At 48.8% G+C, this 16,356-nt stretch overlaps 1 protein-coding gene across 8 annotated transcripts in view; it reads left to right on the forward strand.

Moving 5' to 3' along the window:
- Positions 1-315: 315 nt before the first annotated feature.
- The window catches only part of LOC140388240 (uncharacterized), a 75,850-nt gene continuing 59,809 nt past the window's right edge, over positions 316-16,356 (forward strand). For 6 of the 8 annotated variants that reach the window (XR_011934130.1, XR_011934131.1, XR_011934129.1 and 3 more), the window contains exon 1: positions 316-1,469. Coding sequence is in view for 2 of the 8 variants with exons in the window: in XM_072472096.1 (XP_072328197.1) it covers positions 1,439-1,469 (31 nt within the window). In the remaining 6 variants the exon portion in view is untranslated. The other 2 variants (XR_011934124.1, XR_011934128.1) reach the window with 2 other exon arrangements.

Genomic DNA, 16,356 nt, shown 5'->3' on the forward strand with positions numbered 1-16,356 from the left:
GTTTCTAAGGGACACGAGGAAGCGTCTACGGTGCTGCCACCCCAAGGAGGTCAAATGTTTTGGAGGTGGTAGAACACGCGGAAATAGCTATTATGTTACCTTTCTGAACAACTGCCACTATGGTTCACGGTGATTGAATTAAGGATAAAATGTCTGTCGACACTGGTACGAGCAATGGATTAATTTGCACATCATTTTTAAACAGGACATAAAAATATGGACAATACAGATCTGGGATATAAGAGAGTAAGAAATGATTAGGAGGGGTAAAAGAATTAAAGAGGATTTAGGTTATGTTTCAAATGCCAAGAGGGGGTGTTAAGAAAAAGGTGAAAGATGTCATTTGAAACATGAAAGTCTGATGATAAAACTCAAGGACCATGAGAAAAAGCAAAGTAACAGAAATGATCCTATAAACGTAAATGTAATGAAATGCTAAAAAATGATTTAGCAGAAGGCCCTCGAAGGGTTAACTGCAGACAAAGGTTCTTTAGAATGCAGACAGCCATTATCACACAGGCCTTGAGATAACAAAGCAGCTCATGCTGTAACCTGATACCTTTAGTTCAAGTCGGAGAATTTTTTATAGAATTAAGTTTTAAGTTACATAAAGGGAATGAGTTTTCTACCCTTTAATAGAAGTTAATTAGTTCAGCAAGCAATTGATTGGAATTGCCAGAATCTTAAGTTTGAATTACTTGAAATAAAATTTAATTGTGAATGATAGAAACTTAATGACACCAGTTAAAAGTGGAAATCTGGAGAGACCAGTTGATTTTAATGCAGGAAAATTCACCGCAGCTAACTGCTTCTTTTCAAAAAAGCAGTCAACACCTTTTTGTAAAATTGTAAAAAGGGAAGAATATAACTTGAAACTTTTAGGAATACAAGAAAATACAATGCTTAAAAAAGATAAGGGAGTGAAAGGCTGGAATGCCACAGAATAATTAGCAGGAAGCCTCCCTGCCAGTGATCTGACAAACTAAGGTCAAGGTTAACATGAAGGCATTCTCATGTTAGACATTACAGAAACTAGATGTAGAATCAAATGGACAAAAAAGTATTGCGTTAAGAAGCAGAAGACAATACTTTAAAATAATGTCATGTAATCAGCAAGGCTGTTAGAAGGGTGATATATATCCTGAATCGCTCTCAGCCAGGCACTCACTCTCACTCTCAGCTTGCGGAGTGATCTCGGTCATGGGAAGGACTGAACACGAAAACCGAGCAGAACCACAAAACAACCGGGAGAAAACCTACAGCTAAAGAAGAGAGATTGTCAAGGAGGCCCAGGAAGGTCTGATCAGCCAACCAGGAGAATTCAGAAGAAAGATCTTTTTACTTTTCTGTAAAGACAGTGATTTTATCTTTTAGAAGAATAAATAATAATAAAATCACTTAAAGTGGTTATTACAAAGCCTACTTTACTTACTTAGCAATGCGGGACCCAGCATCGATGCTACTAAATGGTAAGTAGACAAAAGTCTTCTATGAAGATATGGGTTATGCCGGGGGATAACTTGAAACACTAGTTTGACCCGAACAGCACCCATCTAAGTCTACATAGGAGTCAGAGAGTGAGAATCCCTGTTCACCATTTAGAATATCTTGACCCTTTTTTGGTATAGGGGGAATTCTAAGAATAGTGGTGAGTTTTTTACTTTAAAGGCCATCCCGGGACAATGGGCCCCAAGTAGAAAGTAACAATATGTGGCAGACTTGGTGCCGTCGATTTCCTTATTTGGGAAGGCCTACATGCCTCGGATACTAATGGCCATGGCCAACTGGGACCCGCGCCACCATCGAGGTGTCCACCACCAATTGGTTGAGATCGATCAGCGTGATCGAGGCCTGATCAATCTATTGGACAGCCACATGGGACTGCCCAAAAGCACAGGAAACCTGCAAGGCATAAAAGATGCTGTACAGTCCACCACCCGCTCAACCGACCACCGACGGCAGCAATGGTGATACCTGCACCAGACAAGGAGGGCACCATCCACACCATCCACAGATGGACCAGAGCCGGGGACACAGCCAACCAGCGACAGACATCCAACACTGCCAGGTGATGGATTACGGGTGAGGCCATATCTACTCTGCACATGCCAGTCTGGATATTAAGTTGGTCTTTCATGTGTGTTAGATTGGAGTCCAAGCTGTACGTGTATGTGATTGACTAATATTAACTCTGTGTGTGTATTGAACCAGTGTTATTGCATGCAGCTTGTTTGTGTGGTCATTTGTCCATCACATACGGGTTGGAGATACACTGTGGTTCAGAAGGTACAGAAATCTGACGACCCTGGTGCTATTCAGCTTGGAGTTACAATTGTTGCACCGAAAGATGCCTCAGGACAATCTTGCAGATTCCACCTGGGCCCGGTTTAGATAGGCAACTGACCCACGTAATGGCCAGTATCCCAAGTTCATCGAAGGGAATATAAAGGGCCCTATTCTTGAGAATTATTCACAGATCAAACATAAACTACAGGAGTGAACTCCATATTGGACAAATCACTGAATTTCGGAAGTGTGTACTAACTGCATGCATATCTAACAAGAGAGTGTTGCTCTCTTTATTTGGTTCTAAATATGGCGCTCAATATGGTCGCCTTCCTTAATCCTAATTACGTTTGCTTTAGAGTCACCAGGTATCTTTCGATACCGCCAGAAGGTTCAAACCCGAATACTGATCAAAGAGCCGATACACCAGTTAGTTAGTTCAAAGTCAATATTATTTATTTACATACACAGCAATATCTACTCATGCACAAAATACTACAAATTAAACTATCTCTAACGTTAACGCCTATACTTAGCTTCGGGTGCCCACTCAGTCAGAGGAACAATGGCCGTTGTTCGGGTCTGGGGCTGCTGGGGTCGAAGTGGTACAAGAGAACAGCTAAGGTCGTCCGTCTGGTAGCGAGCATTGACCTTGGACTTACTTATCATAGAATTTACAGTGCAGAAGGAGGCCATTCGGCCCATCGAGTCTGCACCAGCTCTTGGAAAGCGCTCCCTACCCAAGGTCAACACCTCCACCCTGTCCCCATAACCCAGTAACCCCACCCAATACTAAGGGCAATTTTGGACACTAAGGGCAATTTATCATGGCCAATCCACCTAACTTGCACATCTTTGGACTGTGGGAGGAAACCGGAGCACCCGGAGGAAACCCACGCATACACGGGGAGGATGTGCAGACTCCGCACAGACAGTGACCCAAGCCGGAATCGAACCTGGGACCCTGGAGCTGTGAAGCAATTGTGCTATCCACAATGCTACCGTGCTTGCTTCTGGTGTAACTGGTGGAAGGGTCTCTCCGCTTTGAGAGCCAATTCCAAGAGAGCTATTCTCTCCTGGGGCCTTCTTCTTATACCTGAAAGGGCTTTGCGTGCTTTTGGGCGGGCCTTGAACTTGGCCCCAATCAATTGGCCCATATCTTGATCACTCGTATTGATCTTGACCAATAAAGGGGTGGGTGCCCTGTAGGCTGGGCGTGTCCTATGGTGGCCGTTGTCCTGGCTTTGTTTGTGCTTTCGGTTTGGGGAACTGGCGCCGCGAGGTCTGGAGCCAGATCGGTTACTTGAGTATCTCCCCTTTGTTCCCGGAGATGGGCCATCAATATGCTAACGGGCCTACAGTTTCAGTCTCGTCTGGGAGCTGCGGTCCCAATACACGTACAGGCTCTGTGCCTGCTTGTTTTCTTAGCATTGTCTATAGTTCCCTGCAATCTTTGCAAACATCCATTTTGTATTCTGGAAGTGGCTATCCCAGATGGCTACACACCCTCCTTGTGATCCTCAACGCGAAGCGTGAAGGATCAAATTACTGCATCTTCTTCATTCTCCTCCTAAGTCAGGCACCCATAAGCACTGACAGGCACTACACTGCTTTGTCCTATGAATTGAAACTTTTACCTAAATTATTTTATGTACATACAGCATTATAAAATTCTATGAGGTGCTGTGACATTCAGGCATGCATTACAAAATAATAAAACTGGAACCTCTAACTGTCCTTAACTAAACTATCCTCAATCTATCAAAATAATTTACAACATTTTAAACTGTACAATAGCAGCAACACAGGTCTCTCTGGCTTGGCAGTCAAGCACAGAGTTTTACATTTCTTTATTATAGCGAAATAAACACACACAAAAAAAACGGATGTACTTTAATTCACTTAAAGTGGTTGGAGGGTTTGTTGAAGTCCGGAAATAGGGGATCTGAAGGTGTATACCGGGGTACAAGAGGCTTTCCTCCACCATTTCCTGAGTCTAAGGGTTTGAACAACACTGCAGAGTATCGCAATTACTAGCAGTGCTTCCACAACGTAGGACAGGGAATACCAATTTATTAACTTGTCACACCAGGTTGGTGTATCGGTAACTATCTCAGGGTACAGTGTATGGCAGGGGTGGGAAACATTCACGGCCTGTGTGGTAGGGGTCAGGGGGGTAGCGTCCACGCGCAACTGGAGCGATCCCGCTAAGATCCGACTGTCGCGCATGATGGTTGTCTTCATCTTTTCTTCTTTCTGTCTTCCTCTTGAGGCTTCCGTGGTTCTGGAGTTCTATGGACACAAGCATAATTTCTGCTATTATCTTGTATAAGATCTCTTATGTCTGTCTGTCTGTCCTATTATTGCCAATTACCCGTTATAATTGTTCACCATCTGTGACTCCCTCATTTTTTTCTTTTTTTAAATGAAATATTTGGGACAAGACATCCGAGAAAAATACTGACACAGTGCGAGCCGTCTTGTAGCCTGTGCGATCTACCATCCCAGTGTTTGAGGATGTAAATAGCATCTGGAAGCAACCTAAGGGTTGCCATAAACAAACAAAAGAGTTTCGAACTAAAAGTGCCAAAATGGGGTGCGTACAGGTAAGAATGGGTGGAATCCCCGGGTAGGACAGTGATCAGTGCCGTATGTGCTCTGCTCGAGCGTTGCTGACCAGAGGGGGGTCCTCAGGCAGGGCGGGGACCAGTGCCGTTTCTACACTGCCTGAGCGACCGGCAATAATTTGTGGTCATCGTGGGGGTTGCCTTTATTGCTAACTTCTACCTTCAAAACAGAAGAGCAGTTATGATTGCTTGTCTGTGGACAAACTTGTTCCATTAACATCCAGTGGGCATTAAAAGAGTGGTGGCGTGGGGCCATGAAAAACTTTAAGTGGACCAACAACATTTAACATTCACAATAACAAACTTACATTACAAACATGGTGCAGGTTCCATCAGAAAGGACACCGTAACTCTTCATTGGTTCCTTTTTACCATCATCTGGATACCTCATTGCTCTAAAGCGAACAGAGTTGCAAAGGGGTTCGTGTGGTGGGAGTCAGACTCTCAGTCATCATCTTCTCCCGGTTGCCATACTCTTGATTGGAGTAGTCATGCTAAAGCTGCTTGGGGCGAATTGGGGTCCATCTCATCATTCCGGATGAGCCTGAACGAATTGACTCGGTGCCAGAGTTTTGTATCGAGGTTGGAGCTGCTAGGGGCTAATCCATAATCGTTGGGTGGTGGGTCTGGGTCAGTGCTTTAATGTACGTTATCTCGAAGGGGTCACTGGAATCATGTTCGGAATCGCTGGGAGTGGGGCCTGGTGCAGTGGTGTAATCGTAGCGTGGTGTGCTGGGGTTATCGCTATCGCTATCGCTGCCGCTGTCGGTTGGGGAAAGGGAGAGGCGGAGTCGTGCCAGGGGTGGAGTGATAGTCGTGTCTGAGGACGGGCTGGACAGGTTGGGGGAGGGTAGGAATATGTCGTTCGTGGGGGGGGGGGGGGGGGCGTGCTCATCTGCTGCTGCAAGCAAGATGTGGCGTGAATGGTTGTCCTGCAAGCCATAAGCCTTAAGCTGGTTTATGTGGAAGCACGCAGACTTACCATTCGCATGGGTGATTTTGTATGCAGAGGGGCTGACTTTATCAGAAATGGAGTCCGGTCCGGAAAATTTTTTCGGAAACGAATGAACTGAGGTTGTATAGGGATAGCATAACTTGCTGCCCTACTACAAACTCGGTGGCGTGTACTGTTTTATCAAAGCAAACTTTGCTTTGTTTCTTGCGGGTTCCAAGCCTAACGGCTGCTGCAAGCTGGGCTGCTTTCACATTTTCAATAACCTGTTGTACTGCTTTCTCAGGCGTGAGGGCGGTGACTGCGGGGCTGGCTAAATCCAGTCCTAATAAATATTCTGTCCCTTTCATGGGGCGTCCGGTCATGAGGGTGTGGGGGGTGTATCCTGTGGACGTGGATACTGTGTTTCGAATAAACATTAATGCAAATGGGGGAACTGTGTCCCAGGTGCTGTTGTGTTGTTGCACCATTTTTCTGAGGGTCACTTTTAAAGTTCTGTTCATTCTTTCTACTATGCCGCTCGATTGGGGGTGGTATGCAATATGGAACTTTTTTTATGCCAAAAATTATAAGGACGTTTTTCATCACTCGTCCTGTAAAATGGGAGCCTTGATCGGTCTCTATACTGCGTGGGAGTCCCCATCTTGTAAAGATGTGCTGAGTGAGGATTTTAGCTGTTGCTTTGGCAGTGTTTGTTCTGGATGGAAAAGCTTCCACCCATTTTGTGAAGGTGTCGATGACCATCAACACATACTTAAAACCGTTTCTGCAGGGGGGTAGGGGTCCCATCTAGTCGATTTGCAAATTTGTCCAGGGGGCATTAATGGAGCGGGTGTGACTAAGCTGAGCTTGTCTTATATATCTGTCCGGATTGTTCTGGGCACAGATTAAGCAATTTTCGATGTAATGTGTGACATTGGCTTTTAAATCAGGCCACCAGCAGAGAGGTCTGAGGTGGGCAAGAGAGGGTTCAATGCCCTGGTGTCCATGGTTGTGATGGAACTGACAAATAATTTGATTCCGGTCCTGGCTGTGGACTACATAAATGCCATCTTTTAAAATCACACCGTCATGTGTGGTAAACACGTGTTTAAACTTATCATAAGGGGCTGGGAAGTTGCCTTTTAAAACTTCCCTGAGCTTCTCATCTTCCTTTTGAACCTTTGCCAAATCTTGAATGTTGGTTGTGAGACCTGAACCGTGTGTACTGGGGCACTTTCGGGGGGGTTCCAAAAGTGACCATGTCTGGAACCTGCCTTTGCTCGGGCGTCTGCTTTAACGTTACCAGGGGGGGGGGGGGGGGGGGAACGATGATGACTACGAACTTTGATGATTCCACATTTTCTATCTTTGGCCATTTTCAGAATATGTTGGAGTAATGGGGCTGAGGGTAGGGGCTTTCCGTCTGCGGAAACAAATCCTCTAATTTCCCACAGGGGTAGGAATTCGGTTAAACTGTTGCAGACATATAGACTGTCAGAATATATGTCGGCTGGGGTCGGAAAAGAGTTGGGGTGATCTACAATATAAGCTATGGCTGCCAGTTCTGCTGCCTGCGAGCCTAAATGTCCTGGCAATTTTTACGAAATCTCTTCTAGGGCGCGTCCCTGTGCGTCCTCTAAATAAATACCGCAACCAGTAATTCTTTTCCCGTTTAGAACTGTGGAGGAGCCATCCACATAGATTCTAAGGGGTGCACACGTGTCTGTGGGCTGGGGTCTCTGGGGTGTATACATGGTTTTGGGGAGCTGACTTTGGTACAAAGGGTCCTGTATTATGCTTAGTGGAGATGATTTCACACTCATGTGGGGTGCCTGCATATTGTAAATTATCGGCTAGGAAAGCGTGGGTCTTGGTTCTCTTAACTGTGATGTCCCATCCCTGTAAAAGAAGGGTCCAATGGGCTGCGCGGATCTGGCTGGCTGTGCCATCCTTAAGTCTACCATCAAGTAGGAGCTGTGTTGGGGTGTGTTCAGTGAGAATGGTGATGGGGTTGAGTCCTGTAATGTAGGCGAAGTAGTGTACTGCCCAAAAAACTGCGAGCAGGTGCCTTTCGCAGGCAGAAAATCCTTGCTCAACTGGATCTAATACGCATGAGGCATATGCCACGGGGCCTAATCGATCATTTCGTTCTTGGAGGAGCACAGCCGAAAGGGTTTGGTCGGTAGTTGCAACCTCAATTGCGTACGGGGAAAGTGGATCTGGGACCTGTAATGCGGGTACTGTGCTGAGGGCTCTTTTTAATGCATCCGTGGCATCCGTGTGCTGTGGAAGCCATTCCCAAGGTGTCTGCTTCTTGAGAAGTTCGGATAGGAGCTGTTTTTGTGGCGAAACCGTCAATATGGTTTCTGCAGTAGCCAACCAGTCCTAGAAATGACCGGAGGGCTGAGACATTATGGGGCAGGGGTAATTTGACGATCGAGTCGATTATTTTCTGCTGGATCTCGCGTTTGCCATGCGTGATTACTGTACCTAAGTAAATCACTTTTTCCTTCAAAATCTGGGCCTTCTGGGTTTACTTTACAGCCAATTTGTTGTAGGAGTCCTAAAAGTTTGGCGAGAAGCGAAATGTGCTCTCCCTTTGTGTCCGTCTGTAGTAGCAGATCATCTACATATTGGACCAAACAATCGGGTTGGGAAAATTTTGCTAATCCATTTGCCAGCTGTCGGTGGAAAATGGAGGGGGAGTTGTGGAAGCCTTGTGAAAGGCACGTCCACGTATATTGCTGTCCCTGGAATGTGAATGCGAATTTATATTGGCACGCTTTATCCAATGGAATGGACCAAAAGCCGTTGCTAATGTCCAAAACCGAATTTCTTTTTGACTGTAGTACCTGTTTGAGCATGGTCTCGGGACCCGGGCTGTGGTGGGGGCTGCTACTGGGGTTACTTTGTTCAGTTCCCGGTAATTAATGGTCAGTCGCCATGATCCATCGGGTTTCCTGACTGGCCAAATTGGTGCATTATTCGTGGAGGCTACTGATCGGAGTACGCCTTGATCAAGTAAACTCTGTATCACTTTTGAGGTTTCTCCCTCTGCTTCTTGGGGAAAACCGTACTGCTTTTGGGGTCTGGGGTCGGGACCTGTAATATTCACCAAGCCCGCGATCTTGCCACAGTCATGCTTGTGCTGTGCAAATGCTGCTTTGTGTTGCTGCAGGACTGCCCTAACTTGTTTGTCCTGACTAATGGCTCTAGGATCGAACCAGAAGTCTCCTACTGCGCTGATCCTATTTTCATACTCTCCAACCGTGATCGGGCGGGGGCTCGTGCGGCCTTTGCCATTCTCCACACACAGTTATTGACTGTATCAAATGAGAGGTCGTGGGAGCTCATAAAATCAATGCCTAAAATGTGTTCAGCTGTCTGGGGTAGATCGACCAGAACTACGGGGTGTTTTGTTTTAATGTTCCCTATCTGGATTGCTACAGGGGCTGTGATGTGTCCCTGCTGTAAATGCCCTGGAAAACCGCTGAGTGTAATGGTGTCTGTCGTGGGCCACGTGTCTCGCTGAAACGTCGTGGAGGAATTGAGCGTGGTGCGGGACCCTCCTGTGTCCCAAAGGAATTCGGCGGGGTGTCCCCAGACTATGCCTGCCACTACTGATCTACCGGTCTACCGGACTTGTCCCAAAGGGTGTCGCAGACCCAAGTTGGGGAGCCCGAACACCATCAGTCGGTGCCGTTCATATCTGTGTTGTCCGCACAGGAGGTAATACTGTGAATTGGCTTTGCCCTATTCTTATTTAGGGTGCCTGGCAGTTGGTTTCTCTGCTGTTTCTGGGGGGGCTTGACATTCACGTGCGCAGTCTCCTAATTGGCCGCAATTATAACACTCTTGGGATTTGGGTTGCTGTGGGCTGTTCCTGCCCTCATTTACCCATGCGGGGTTTTGGTGCGTCCTAACTGGATGCATGTCTGCCTGCTCTTCCTCTGCTTTAACAAATGCTGTTTTGCCTTGGATGGACTGCTCCCAAGTGCAGGTCAATCTCTTCAAAACCCATTTCTCGTTGTGGGCCTCGTCTGAGGGGTCGTAATTTGCGCAAGCTCTCTGTCCTGCCTCTGTTGCATGAGAGACTAGGCTGCAAGTACATTTGGCCATATTATCTGGGGACAAGTGGGCGCGGGCTAACGCTGCGAATACTGCAGTAAAATGTATCCACAAGTGTCCTGCAAATGCTGTGGGGTGCTCTTTCTTCATTTGCCTACACTTGTTAAGGCCTTCCACGGGGTCTACTTTGTTATAGCCGATCGCATCTAGGATCGCTGTCTGCATTTCTTGGAGTGCGCCTCCTCCTACATTCTGTGGGTCGGGAAGGGCTGCTACGACTGAAGGGTCGAGGCTCAAAGCTGTGAGCTTCACTTGCGCCTTTTCATCCGGGGCATACATAGTCGCCTGCTGTTTTACCCTTGCAAAGAACTGGTGGGGGTCCGATGTGGGTAGGAACGGTGTAATCTTATCACACGCATCCCATAATTGAGTGACGGGTAATGGGGTGGTGTATAGGAAACCTGGGTCTCCTTCTGTTGTGGCCCTGCGCTGTGTGGTTACAGGGTTCATGGGGGTCTGTTCTGCTTGTGCAGTCGGGGGTTGGGGTGCTTTTCATTTCTGGGGTCTGTCCTGATATTTGTGGGCAGTCTCATTTAACTCCTGCCAATCGGGGCCATTTTCTTGGTCTAACCGTGGTCCAAATGTGCTCTGAAACCCATTCTGAACAGAAAGCAGAGATTGCAATTCTGCAATTTGCTTCCGGCACTTTGCGTGATCCACCGAGCTCTGCCTTTGTTCTGTTGTGGAAGTGTGGAGTGCTCGTAGGGCTGCTTTTACGTCGTTGCACTGTTTCTGCAACTGCTCAACCTGTTGTTCTGTTTCCTGTCTCACCAACACCACGCGTTGTGTATCTTGGTAGGCTTTGTCATATTGGGACTGAAAGCTACTCAAATGAACGAGGCAAGTTTGGTGTGCCCGCTTGGCATCAGCCACCTCCTTGTCCCTCGCCGCTAACTGCTCTCTCAGTTCCCTGTTCTCTCTCTTATATCCACTCACATCTCCTTCACTATTCTTGTCTCTCTCCTCAATCTCTCTATGGAGCGTCCTCACAACCTCCTCTGTGCCTCGTAATTGTGCCAAGCAGGACACGATTGCCATCGGCTTGCGAGCTTTCCCAAAGCTCTCCCACCAAGTATGCCCTATACTTCCGGGACCTGTTTCACCATTGGCACAGAATTCACTCCAAAGGGGCCATCCTTTCCCTTTGAGATATTTTCTGATCTCTTCTTCCCATACGGGACACTGCCCTACTCTACTGGTCGCTGTGACCTCGAATTCTTGGGGATTCACAAGGCGTTCCATTGCCTTCATTGCCATTTCTCTCTCTATCTCTGTGGTCTTTACTGAATTTGGAACAGGGGGTGATAAAGTGGTGATGTAAACACGGGTACGGCTTACGCTAATTTCCGGCCGACAAAACTCCTGACAGTTTTACGCAACAAAATCTCTCAGGTTTACCTTATATCCCTGTTAGTAAGCATGCAATAACACACTTCCGAATCTTGGAGGTTTGATCAGTATTGTTCTTACACTTGTGGTTTTTCTGTTTCCAATTGGATTCCAATTCAAATTTGGGTTCTCTCGGAGTGACTAGGCCACTTCTAGGTCAAGTTCCGTCAGATGTCGCCAGTCAATGTTGCTCTCTTTATTTGGTTCTAAATATGGCGGTCAATATGGTCGCCTTCCTTAATCCTAATTATGTTTGCTTTAGAGTCGCCAGGTATCTTTCGATACCGCCACAAGGTTCAAACCCGAATACTGATCAAAGAGCCGATACACCAGTTAGCTAGTTCAAAGTCAATACTATTTATTTACATACACAGCAATATCTACTCATGCACAAAATACTACAAACTAAACTATCTCTAACGCTAACGCCTATACTTAGCTTCGGTTGCCCACTCAGTCAGAGGAACAATGGCCGTTGTTCGGATCTGGGGCTGCTGGGGTCGAAGTGGTACAAGAGAACAGCTAAGGTCGTCCGTCTGGTAGCGAGTGCTGACCTTGGACTTACTTGCTTCTGGTGTAGCTGGTGGAAGGGTCTCTCCACTTTGAGAGCCGATTCCAAGAGAGCTATTCTCTCCTGGGGCCTTCTTCTTATACCTGAAAGGGCTTCGCGCGCTTTTGGGCGGGCCTTGAACTTGGCCCCAATCAATTGGGCCGTATCTTGATCACTCGTATTGATCTTGACCAATAAAGGGGTGGGTGCCCTGATGGCTGTGCGTGTCCGAGGTAGCCGTTGTCCTGGCTTTGTTTGTGCTTTCGGTTTGGGGAACTGGCGCCGTGAGGTCTGGAGCCAGATCGGTTACTTGAGTATCTCCCCTTTGTTCCCGGAGATGGGCCATCAATATGCTCATGGACCTACAGTTTCAGTCTCGTCTGGGAGCTGCGGTCCCAATACACATACAGGCTCTGTGCCTGCTTGTTTTCTTAGCATTGTCTGTAGTTCCCTGTAATCTTTGCAAACATCCATTTTATATTCTAGAAGTGGCCATCCCAGATGGCTACAAGAGGATAGAGTCAACCTGGCAGATTTGCACACAGCTTCTGAGTGATGAGGACAGGAACATAGCCACAAGCCGTACCCACTGTCCAATCGACCCTCTACCCCCGTGTTCCTTAATGTCAATATACCAGCTCAGACAACAGGAAGGCATGGAAGACAGGAGCTGAGAGGTGTCCCATATAGGAGAGGATAGTACGGGGATATATCAAAGGGAGAGGTTGGCACATGTGGTCAGACTTTATCAGGCACCGAGACAGGCCCCGGGGCGGTAGGGCACACTTGGTGGGAGGACGTGAGCGAAGCGCACGGGAATCATCCACCGAACTATAAGTAGCCACTGACCGCAACTACAGCATCATTGAGGTGAAGAGCCATCCCCGCACATGCCACCCAGCAACTGCAAGGCCGATGCCTTAGCCAGGGCCAGTGCCCATAACGGACATTTTTGGCAGCCACTCGGAGGTGAGCCGATGAATGCGATTGACGTCTCCCAGACTTACGCAGCCAACCTAGCTCAGTCCCAACGCACAAACGATTCCCTAGGACAGATCCTGAATGGCGATTTCCGGTCCCGTACAAAACATGTCGCTGTCCGCGTGGACCCTTCCCCAGATTTGGGGGTGGTCCCTCACCAATCACACACCATCATCCTGTCATCTGTCCTTGGACACCCAATGTATCACCAACCCGTTCCTGGCGGTTCTTACCTATTGGTCTGTTCACACCGAGGAAGTAGCCGCTTCCTCGAAATACACATCCAGCTTGTTCTTCAACACAGTCGGGTAGTGGAGGCAGGGCATTTCCCCACCTTACCTGGGTACCCCACACATTCTCCACCCGCCACGGCCCATACGCACCTCTCTCACCACTAACCCCTCCTTCCCTCCGAACCCCACTATCTGGAATGTCTACTTACAGTACCAAACACTTGGGCAGGCCTCAGAGCAAAACCGTTGCCCCACACCCCACCATCTGGTTGCAGGATGTAAAATGTCAGTGACTCAGGTATGGACCCACCCCACATGCTATTTACGCTTGCAACCCAATGGTGATTGTTGCTGTGAGGGAATCGGGCTGCCCTACAATCCCCCCCCCCACTCAGGTCAGACCTCGGTGCTCCTGGCCAAAACTGTATGCAGCTGGCCGCCCTGGAGTTCAGCTGGATAAGCCAGACCTCAACCAGTATATGGTTGCGTTAAGAATGGGGTGGTCGAATACAAGCCTCGACCAGTGGGCAGCACGGTAGCATTGTGGTTAGCACAATTGCTTCACAGCTCCAGGGTCCCAGGTTCAATTCCCGGCTTGGGTCACTGTCTGTGCGGAGTCTGCACGTTCTCCCCGTGTGTGCGTGGGTTTCCTCCGGGTGCTCCGGTTTCCTCCCATCGTCCAAAGATGTGCAGGTTAGGTGGATTGGCCATGCTAAATTGCCCTTAGTGTCCAAAATTGCCCTTAGTGTTGGGTGGGGTTACTGGATTATGGGGATCGGGTGGAGGTGTTGACCTTGGGTAGGGTGCTCTTTCCAAGAGCTGGTGCAGACTCGATGGGCCGAATGGCCTCCTTCTGCACTGTAAATTCTACGATTCTATGATTCACTCCAAACCTCAGCCAAGAGAAGGCTGTGTTGGGTTCAAACATGTTGAGATGAAATGTGGAAAGGGCGGGGGGATCACGGATGGAGACAGTATGATAGAATGAACGCAGACATTAGGCGTGCAATAATAACAGAAACTATACTTGGTCCCTCCAGGACGCCCGGGGACAGCAAGCCCAGGATGTCACCCGAGATGCAGAACGCAGGCCAGAACTTGTTGGGATGATTCCTGGGATCTTCAGCGTCGGGCAGCATGGTAGCACAAGTGGATAGCACTGTGGCTTCACAGCGGCAGGGTCCCAGGTTTAATTCCCCGCTGGGTCGCTGTCTGTGCGGAGTCTGCAGGTTCTCCCGTGTCTGCGTGGGTTTCTTCCGGGTGCTCCGGTTTCCTCCCACAGTCCAAAGATGTGCAGGTTAGGTGGATTGGCCATGATAAAGTGCCCTTAGTGTCCAAAAAGGTTCGGAAGGGTTATGGGTTTCGGGGATAGAGTGGAAGTGAGAGCTTAAGTGGGTTGGTGCAGACTCAATGGGCCGAATGGCCTCTTTCTGCACTGTATGTTCTATGTTGACAACCCACTGTTCGATTCCGCTCCCACCTGGCTGTCATACTGATCCTGTTTACCTTGATGTAACTCATCCTCAAGGTCCAATTCCGTAGGTGGACAGCAGAGATCATGGAGCGCCAGGACATGGGACTCATTTTTTCTCACGGGCCCCTTTAATCCAGCCAGACCAACGATCCCCAGGGACTGATACTTATTTTGCACTGAGTATTCAGGGTGTCTTGTGTATGACCTTTATTGAACTGTAAATTCTTAAGGCCAGCCTGTTTGTATTGATCTGCACTACCGTCTGTATGTTCTGCAGTTTGTACCGGACAGTATTCCTTCACTTCTGTATCAGGTTTTCGATATTGTCCCACCTCTGCATTACACTGCCAATTGTATCTTACAGGATGGACACTTCTATTTTCCTGACCGTATTAGGTCCGTTATGGAATGCCTGTTTATATTTGTCTTTGTTATTTGTATTCTGTATTAGGGAGTTGAGCATGTAGAGTTAAGTTCTTACCTGACGGACAGGTGCCTGGGGATGCAGGGCATGTGTTGGTCCGAGTGTGTGATTCACCACGCTTCGCCTTAAGGATCAGGAGGGGGATCTGTGGACTTCTGAAATGGCCGCCCGCAAAGACATTGGGCACCACATGGACACGGATGGACTGCAGCTTGCAAATGTTCAAAGGCTGCAGGCCAGATGGTGCCTCGGGGCATGGCGGTTGAACGCAGGAGCGCCCATTCGGACCCTTGAATCTGCTCTGCCATTTGTTCTCTCGACCACCGATGGCAACCGCGGTGATACTATCACCAGCCAAGGAGAGGGACATCCGCGCAATTCACAGAGGGACCAGAGACGGGGACACAGACGACCAGCGACAGACCTCCAGCACTGCCAGACGACAGATTCCAGATGAGGCCACATGTGCTCGGTACTTGCCAGTTTACTGGACGTGAAGTTAGGGTCATTCCTGGAGTGCAACTTGTATGTGTGTGTTGACTGAGTGTGCGTGTAATGAACTATGACCATATTGAGCAACTTATGGTAATTTGTCCACTGTATACGGGTTATAGTCACACACTGTGGTTTAGAAGGTACAGCAGGGGTCGGGAGGGTATGGGCTGTGGGGGGGGTTGCGGTGGGGGGGTTAGGGTGTGGGGTTTGGGGGGGGCACACATGTGTCATGAGGGTTTGCAACTAAGCAGGGGGTCGCACTTGCTCGCCCGCTCCCGACCTCCACCTCGCTTTCCTCCGGGCCGCCAACCAAGTCCAGTGCCCTCTGTTCGGGCATGGCGAGGGGCGACAGGTCAGGTGGTCCCCCTCCGGTCATCTCCCGCTCCCAGCGGTTGTGTGCGGACTTCTTCTGGGAGGTTGGGGTAGGGTTACAGGTGTGTGGATGGGCAGGGTGAGTGCCAGGGGCACGGAGCAGCCGAATCACTCTGGCTGTCCTGAGGAGGTCGTGCAGTCGCTCCTGCCACTGCTGGCCAGTCCGGACGACGTTGCCCACGTATGCTGACCGCCTCTGCCACCTGCGCACAGGCACGGCGAACGATGGCACCTGGTGGCCTTCCTCTCGGGCCGGGGTACAGGGTCATCCGCCTCGCCTCTATGGCGCGCAGGAGGGTCTCCTGAACAGGCGCTGCTCTCCTTGCAACCATCTTGACTGGGATGGTGTGTGTGGGGGGAAGGATCGTGAAGTGCGGCTGCGGGGTATGAGTCTCATATGCAGCAATCATGGACCGCCGAAACCACCGCCATTTTGCTTGGAACCAGTTGCGTTCCACGTGGC

This window comes from Scyliorhinus torazame, chromosome 2 (genome assembly GCF_047496885.1).
Source record: "Scyliorhinus torazame isolate Kashiwa2021f chromosome 2, sScyTor2.1, whole genome shotgun sequence".
NCBI classification, from domain to species: domain Eukaryota; kingdom Metazoa; phylum Chordata; class Chondrichthyes; order Carcharhiniformes; family Scyliorhinidae; genus Scyliorhinus; species Scyliorhinus torazame.